The sequence below is a fragment of the Mytilus edulis genome, chromosome 4, assembly GCF_963676685.1.
Source record: "Mytilus edulis chromosome 4, xbMytEdul2.2, whole genome shotgun sequence".
Classification (NCBI taxonomy): Eukaryota; Metazoa; Mollusca; class Bivalvia; order Mytilida; family Mytilidae; genus Mytilus; species Mytilus edulis.
Genome location: NC_092347.1, coordinates 45578796 through 45586662, shown reverse-complemented (window position 1 = coordinate 45586662; position 7867 = coordinate 45578796). Strand labels below are relative to the sequence as shown.

At 32.3% G+C, this 7867-nt stretch overlaps 1 protein-coding gene and 2 long non-coding RNA genes across 3 annotated transcripts; 1 reads left to right on the top strand and 2 right to left on the bottom strand.

Moving 5' to 3' along the window:
- Positions 1–2116: 2116 nt before the first annotated feature.
- LOC139519771 (uncharacterized) lies at positions 2117–4866 on the bottom strand. Its single transcript, XR_011663681.1, has 3 exons — positions 4745–4866; positions 3976–4505; positions 2117–2728 (listed from the first exon to the last, which is right to left on the bottom strand). It is a non-coding gene; the product is annotated as an uncharacterized lncRNA (long non-coding RNA).
- Positions 2788–3784, top strand: LOC139519772 (uncharacterized). The gene is made up of 2 exons (XR_011663682.1): positions 2788–2898; positions 3360–3784. It is a non-coding gene; the product is annotated as an uncharacterized lncRNA (long non-coding RNA).
- Positions 4867–4927: 61 nt separating the features above from the next.
- On the bottom strand, positions 4928–7137 carry LOC139518605 (uncharacterized). The gene is made up of 6 exons (XM_071310081.1): positions 6717–7137; positions 6271–6455; positions 5875–5994; positions 5572–5671; positions 5095–5344; positions 4928–4935 (listed from the first exon to the last, which is right to left on the bottom strand). Exons 1-6 carry the CDS (start codon positions 6888–6890, stop codon positions 4928–4930), a joined length of 837 nt encoding a protein of 278 aa, XP_071166182.1. The 5' UTR covers positions 6891–7137.
- Between the last annotated feature and the right edge of the window lie 730 nt (positions 7138–7867).

Genomic DNA, 7867 nt, shown 5'->3' with positions numbered 1-7867 from the left:
ATAAAAGCAATGAATATTTTGTGTTTTATATTATATATCAACAACATTTGGTTCATCTTTTACATATGTTAAGTTTTAATTGAGGTCGGGACTAAAACATTATTTTATACAAACCTGCCCGATACGTATACGTCGATCTGTGCACGTATCAATAATCGTGAATAGTGCAAATACTCTACTAGAGCATTTGCATTATTGACGTATTGCGATATGTGCACGGATCGACGTATTTCTATTTGTCAGATTTGTGTAAAAATGATTTAGCCCCGACCTCAATTAAAATTATAAAATATTTCCATCGGGACCAAATTGACTTGATTTAATCTTTCCTCGTATAGATGTTTTACGATACGTCGATACGGATACGCCAGCAAATACGTGAATAATACTAATGCAAATATAATTGTATATAATGTAGTACTAAATCCTGACTTTATTTATAATTGAGTTTTATTGAAATCATATATATATATATATATATATACAAGTCGTCTAAACATCAACCCAACAATGTTAGATCTGTAAATTTGCTTTCGCAAATGTTTGGTTCTTCCCTCGCCGGGATTCGAACCCATGCTACTGTGATATCGTGACACCAAATCGCCTGCACTGCAGCCGTCCCGCTAGACCACACGACCACCTGGGCTCTCAATAAAAGAGCTGTTGCTGGCCGTGTGTTACCTTTCCTCGTCAGTTTTAATCTAGCGGCGTACTACAGTACATTATATATAAAGCATGAAGATGTTATTGTTACAGATCAGCTAAATTATCTATAGTAAAGGATATATATATTTACAATTTAATAGTGTTGGCTGTATTCTTATAGAAAAGAGCTACAAATGTAGTTTATCGTATTTTATACATGCAATTTCCGTTATATTAATCAGAGTTATACCCTTTTGTACACTGTACTGTCTTGTTATTTTGTGTACTTTCAGGGTTATTTATTTATGTCGTATGAATAAAACATCTAAAACTTAACGTGTCCCTGTTACATATATTGTTTTCGTTGCTTACTGTAACTAACAATAAAGGTAAATCGATAGGTAATTGTGGTTTTCTGCCTTACATTAAAAAGTATGGTGATTGATTCGTTGATTCATGTTTTGTACAGTTATATGCACGAACAAGTGATCCTACATGTAATTTCAAATTGTATTTTTGATTTGGTTCCCAAGTTCCTAATATAGAGTTTCATGTTTTGTAGTTATACAGGTTGGGGATAACCCACCATTTCAAGGACTGTTACTCATATGGTCAGTTGTTTCTCATTTGGGAAACTGGAAGGTTACTCATATGACGTATACCCTCGTGTAAATTTAAATCAAGGTTGTTGAAAGGTGGTTGGCATTATGGCACCAACAGTTGTAAGTTTTTGATATATTGTTTTAACAATTCAACCTTCTGTTTGCATAATGCTTTACCTAAAACATGAATACGAATACAGAATAATATGTAGTCTCGGACCGGAAGGTGTAAATTAGATGTTTGAATGACAATTATCTGTCAAAAAACAATTTTTGAACCATAAAAATTAACGGACATTAATATTTTGTTACTTTCTGCCATCTTGTCTAATATGAAAGGCATGGGACCAAATTAACCAATGAGAATAAACAATACATATGTGCTTCGTAAAATTGGACGATTAATGTATGGAACGCAAATATTACATTAATGAAAGGTTGTACAAGAAGATATAATAAAAAAAATAGCAATCAGATATTTGATATACACTTTCTGCACGTACTTAAAAGGATTATTCGATAAACATATAATATTTTTTTTTTCATTCCCCCAATTTATAAGAAATGTAATTTAACTACTTATACATGTTATATCATCCTCGTCGTTTTCTCTGTTACACGAGTGAAACAAGGGAAGTAATCATGTCACTAAACTTCTTTCAACTGTTGTATTTCATAAATTCTGTGACCAAATTTGATTTGTATTGTTAAAAGGAGAAAACAAACAAACAAGGAAGGAAGACAACTATGAAAATTGTAAAGAAAAGAAAAAGGGTGGCCAAATCTATTATTGGGAATCGGAGGATAAACAAGTCCTTTTCTGTGAGAAAGGATACTCTCTTTCTTAAGGTACAAGATTCACTGTTTGCATCAACATTTATTAAATACATAGGTAGAAAAAAGAGTTATAAATTAATATGAAATATACATATATAAATATTTCAAGCCGGTATTGAACTTCTCACATACTACTTCAAATTACTGACACGCACAATCATCTACAAATCACAATCAAAATTTTGTATTTCCTTCACAAATTCTAGAAACTCCGGTTTTGTCTTGTTTTTTTTTTAAATTTTTTTCCATCTATTAGTCATTTCTGTGTCATCGATGCGCTGCAATTCAACTTCAATCGCACATGCTATTTCGGATTTTGTCTTATTGGCAATATTTTCAAATGAGGTTCTTTCAACTTCTAGAATAAAAATTGGTTCATACTTTTTATGAAACGTGCCATTTTCAACAAAACCACTTATAAAATTTATTCTATTTTCTTTACATTTTGTACCAAAATTTATCAGTTCTTTATCTAATATTTTCCCTCCTAATGTTATATGATGCGATTCGTTGTCCGTGTGTAAATACTTTTGTCTTCTTATGATTCTTCTAAAAGAATATATCTCATGTGCCAAGTCTGGACTGTATGTGTAGTCATCATCTACGCCGCACACATCGATTATTTGTGACATACGTTCATTTATCTGAAAAATATAATAATAAATGTTTATTCAATAAGTCATCGGTTTGATTGTAGGCACCTGATCTCAAAGTCGCTACATGGGCAGATGTTTCTGTGACTATAAAAGCAGCATGTGGTACTGTTTATACTTATAGTACTGAACAGGGTTCAATTCCAAAACCTTCTATTGAGGTATATTTAATTTCTTAAGATTAGCACTGAATTACATACTATTTCACAAGTGAATGGTATAGAATCATTAAGAATGTGTCGCAAGTACAAGGATGCATCAATCTTATCATTATTTTCAATGTTACTAAGTTGCAAGTTGATTGAACTTTGATTTCATCATAAACTACATTTTTTTTTAAAAAGCGGGGACATACGGACGATCAAACAGACAAACAAATGGAGGAAATACCGGATCGAATAAATTACGCCGGAGAACAGTTATTAAAAAAAATAAAACGCTTTAGTACTCATAAAAAACATTGATTTTTTTTTTATTATAATTCGAACATTTTGCAATGGTTGTTTATTTTCAGTTTTATTAGTTGCATGTCTTTTTTTTTACTTTTTTTTTATTTATTATGTTTTGTTTGTTCGTTAGTTAGTTTAGTTAGTTTAGTTTGTTTTAATTATTTTGGTTCTAGAATTTATCTGTTGATACCCAGCAGCCTAGTTCATCAGGCCAGGCAACATCGTCATTCTCACCAAAATACAATGTCATTTCTAGTGATGCTAACAACAATTTAGTTGCGTCACCAGAGGAACAAAAGACAAAAGAGAAGGACACGCAAACAAGCGATAGCTTCATTTGAGGGAAAACAAGCGATGGTCAAGAAAATTGCAGAGTTTGTGGGGAGGGGAGGGTTGATAAGAAGGCCTTGTGGATAGGGTGCGAGATACCCAAAAAGCCCAACAACAACAAAGCTTGTGACTTTTGGATGCACGCGAGGTGTTATAATATCAGTGCAAAAACAAAAGCACAATTGGACAGAATCAAGTTTTTATGCCCACGTCATATTAATCATTGTAAGTGAACGACATCATTCCTAAAATAAATTTCATTCCTTTATTTTGTTTTTTTTTTAAATACGTTTTTCAATGTACAAGTAACATTAAAGAGTCTGATATAGATAACAATAAATGGTACATACAAGAAAAGTTTTGTATTTGGAAAAGTTGAATATAATGACTTTCGTTTGTAGAAATGAACCCTAATTTAATCTATTAATATAATTTATTTTATATGCATCATTTATTTACCTTTTCAAGTTTATCAACATTTCTGCACACCTGTAGCCATTTGTTATTGTCGGGTAGACCTGCAGGTATAAACATTTTTGTCTTTCTATTTTTGCCTTCAAGTACAAAGTCTCCCCCTTCTCCTTTAGAATCATTACCACTGACACTGTAAGATTCATGATCGCCAATGAAGCCAATTACATCAGGCGGACATTGCAGTCGAACCAAAAAATCTCTTGTTATTATTTCCATGTAAAATGGCATGTTCAAACCGAAAAACAAACTGGAAAACTTTGTCTTAGCAATATTAATTGCTTCAGTATTGTTACGGCGAACTCCAGCCCTAAATACATGGATTGCTAGGCAGTAGGTAAAAACAACCTCTTTCATAAAATTATAATTAGGGTTTTGTACACCCTGCAACCAGTGGTAATAACCGGCAGGAGAAGAAGAGCCACCCTCTAGGATAACCTTCTGTACATAAGGAAGGAGAAGTTATTGGCCCATAGCATGGAGAAATATTTGCACCATCTGCCAACTTTTATGGTGATCTGAAAAATAATTTGTTTGGCATTTATATGAAGAAGTGTTCTTTAAACAATAAATGTAAACTTTGCTAAATATCAAAAATGCAGATTTCAACAACTACACAAGTTTTGTTTAAAAAAATGTTCTCTTTTGAATTGAATTGATTTCATTACATTACTTTATTAATCGATCACAATTATGTCGTTTGTCATGTTTGAAGTTATTTGGCATTTCATAAATTCATCTTGAATTTCAAGCGTACCTGAACAGTTTTGACAACACTGCAGTGCCCTTATTCTGTTAAATCCAAGCATTCTTGCAAAATCGATGAAGGCTGGTTCCCACAACAATTTAACAATGGCCTTTACCATAATTATTTCAATATGTCCTCATTTCAATATGTCCTAGACCTAAAACATAAATGTTTTTATATGATTATGTTTTATCAAAATGCTTTTAATAATAAAACAAAATATAGATGTTGTGTGATTGACAATGAGATACAACAACTTTAGGCCACCTTACGGCCTTCAACAATGAACAAAGCCTAGACCGCATAGTCAGCTATTAAAAGTATCAATCTAATATAAAGTAATTTACCAATAAACTTACCTGGGATTAGAACTATATTGTTGTATTTTCGGCAGTTGATTAAAGGAGTAAGCATACAATGACTATGTTCTTTTCGGTGTTCTTCAAATTCTTCCCTACACACAAATTCCCGGGTACATTCATCACATTTGAAAAAGGAATCTTGCATTCTACTTCCAAGTGCATACGGAAGACCATCGAAGCCTACCATGGTCCACTTCCTTCCATCATTAGAACCAATGTTTGTTTGTTCAAGTATATGATTGAAAACCTAAAATATTTCGATTAAACAATGATAACTTGCAAGAGATTAATTAATGAATATACCAATAAGACAAATTAAAACTAAAACATATTCTTAATGCATAAATTAAACCTGCAATGCAGCAAAAAGCAAAACAATTGTTCATGAAAAATATTGAGTGCGTTCTTTATTTTATTTGTTACTAAATTTTATATCTAAAGACAAGTATTAAGCATAGTTTAGTATATATATACTTTTTCAACAGACTCATAAGAACAAGGATTTTCAAATGCTGGATCTCCCATTATGACCACAGGCTTCTCATCTGGATGTCTAGATGGAATGAAAGTGTATCTTAAATACAATAATAGTGTGTTAATCAAAAACCTGTTCTATTCGGGGGCGTTCTTCAGGTGACTTGGGACATGAACAAAAATGCGGCTGGGTTAAACATGTTATGACATTTTAACCATCCCCTATACCTCTAGCTAACATGTATGTAGAAAATTAAACGCATAACAATAGCACATGTATGTATTTTCAAAAGTCTTTTTTACCTATCTTGTGGTTTGGTATGTGGAGAAATTATCTCATCGTTAACGACATCAGTAATGGTACCATCCCTACTTGTCTGTTGTTGGAAAATGATGTTCAGCTGAGCTGCAATAAACTGGTTTCTGTTTGAAAAAAAAATTATTTCATTAATATATTAAAAACTATATTTGAACTTACTAAATATGGTATTGCATATTATTGAATACATGTTTTGACATACATAATTGAAAGGAATTGAAGAATTGAATGGTGGAATATTATAGGCATCTGCATGATACATTTATCGACGAAAACAGGATTAAGTATATACTATTACATTTGTTTGTTTTATCATTAATTTTCATTCTGCATATCATCAATTGACTTACCTATATTTTGAAAACTAATCTTCCTGTTGCTGTATTTTTGTTAGAAGGGCATCTTCAACATTTACTCTTTCTTCCACATTCAACCATTGTCTTGGAGAAAGCTCAGTTTTATGTTGGAGACTAGCTGTTTTATCCGGGATTATATGAACTATCGTTGTAATAACACTGCTAGTTGACTTGAAATCTGTTTGAACTCTCCATTTTCTTTGCAGCACCTATATATTGAAACATGTATTTATAAGTTTGAAACGTTATGCACATTGTATTATATTGTCTCTCTATTTTTGCTTATGCACTATATCTAGCACATTTGTAGTGCATTATTCTTATATGAAAAGTCGATGTTACATTATCATCAAAATAGGTAGCTATGAGTTATAAAAGAATCAAATACTTTTCCAAAAATAACAAACACTTTAAATGATGTACTATGTTTTTTTGAATATGAAGCATGTTTGATATCATATATATAATACCTGATTATTATCTAAAAAAGTAACCACATCTGCATTATCTGGACACTGCAATGGATCCTCGCTATAGGTTTTAATCCAAGCCTGGATTCCACTGTAACTGGATGATGGGTAGCCTGCATCCTGGGTAACCACAGTCTTGCTGTCAGTGAGGTAATAAGCCATGAGGTTTTTCATAAATGCTAATGGTGCAACAAAGTTCAAATTTCTAAAGTAGTAAATTTGTTCTACGCATCTAACCAGCAACAGTTGCAGTCTGTTAGAAATGTTGTTTAATTCTCGACCTCCAATGCCAATCAAAAACGATAAAACAACACCGTTTCTGGTTAACAACCATTCTGCAGATAAAAAAAATATTTATGGAAAATGTGTCTTTTCTGAATTGATGTTTTAACATTTAATATGCCAATTTAATGTCGTACCACACTCATTGTATTCAACAGGTTTAGATATTAAAATATGTCACTGTAAATACACATTATTTCAGTAAGCTTTATTATTAAAGTAGTTTTCGTTAGAGCATATTTTTAAAATAAATGTATATCAAATAAGTACATAGCAAACTAGCAAATATAATAAGATATAAAAAAATATTACTTTCCATGTTCAATGTTTGTAGTAGGTCCGCATCCTGGAATTGCTTTGTGATAGACACAGAGTCTTCGTAAACACATTTGCTTTGGCTTCTACCTATTGCCGTGGCTATTCTCTGCAGATCTTCTATGCTAAAATAACCACCATCTATTTCCTCAACAATTTCGTTAGTGAAATCCCGCATTTTCAACGATCTTTTCTTTGCTGCTGGTTCTCCATATGACGCACCAGATGTCTCCCCCAGGCATGATGTAGGTTCAGAGGAGGGATCTGCGTTTTTGCTGCATTCAAACTTAATAGCGGCATCGTCTTTGCAATTCAGGCAAAGGTAGGTTGAGTGAGCCCTAATGTCACCGATTTCAATCAAAAAATCAACCAACTGCCTTGGCACTTGTTTTCCATATAATTTGAAGAACCGGGTGCATTGTCTACCAGGATCGTGGCTTTTGCTGCTACAACGTGTTTTTGGTGGCATCTGAAAATTTATTAATTTTACTAGTAGTAGTACTAATATTAAACTTTTACCACCGCTACTACTTTAATTCGCTATCTAAATTTTA

Bases quoted from the DNA above. Each gene is read 5' to 3' on its own strand.
- LOC139518605 (XM_071310081.1), bottom strand. From the start codon at position 6,890: ATGAAAAACCTCATGGCTTATTACCTCACTGACAGCAAGACTGTGGTT. The intron at 5,995-6,270 runs GCAACAGGAAGA...TTTTTCAAACAG, and splicing joins GCCCTTCTAACAAAAATACA to AAACCAGTTTATTGCAGCTC. The intron at 5,672-5,874 runs GTAAAAAAGACT...ATTGTATTTAAG, and splicing joins CATACCAAACCACAAGATAG to ATACACTTTCATTCCATCTA.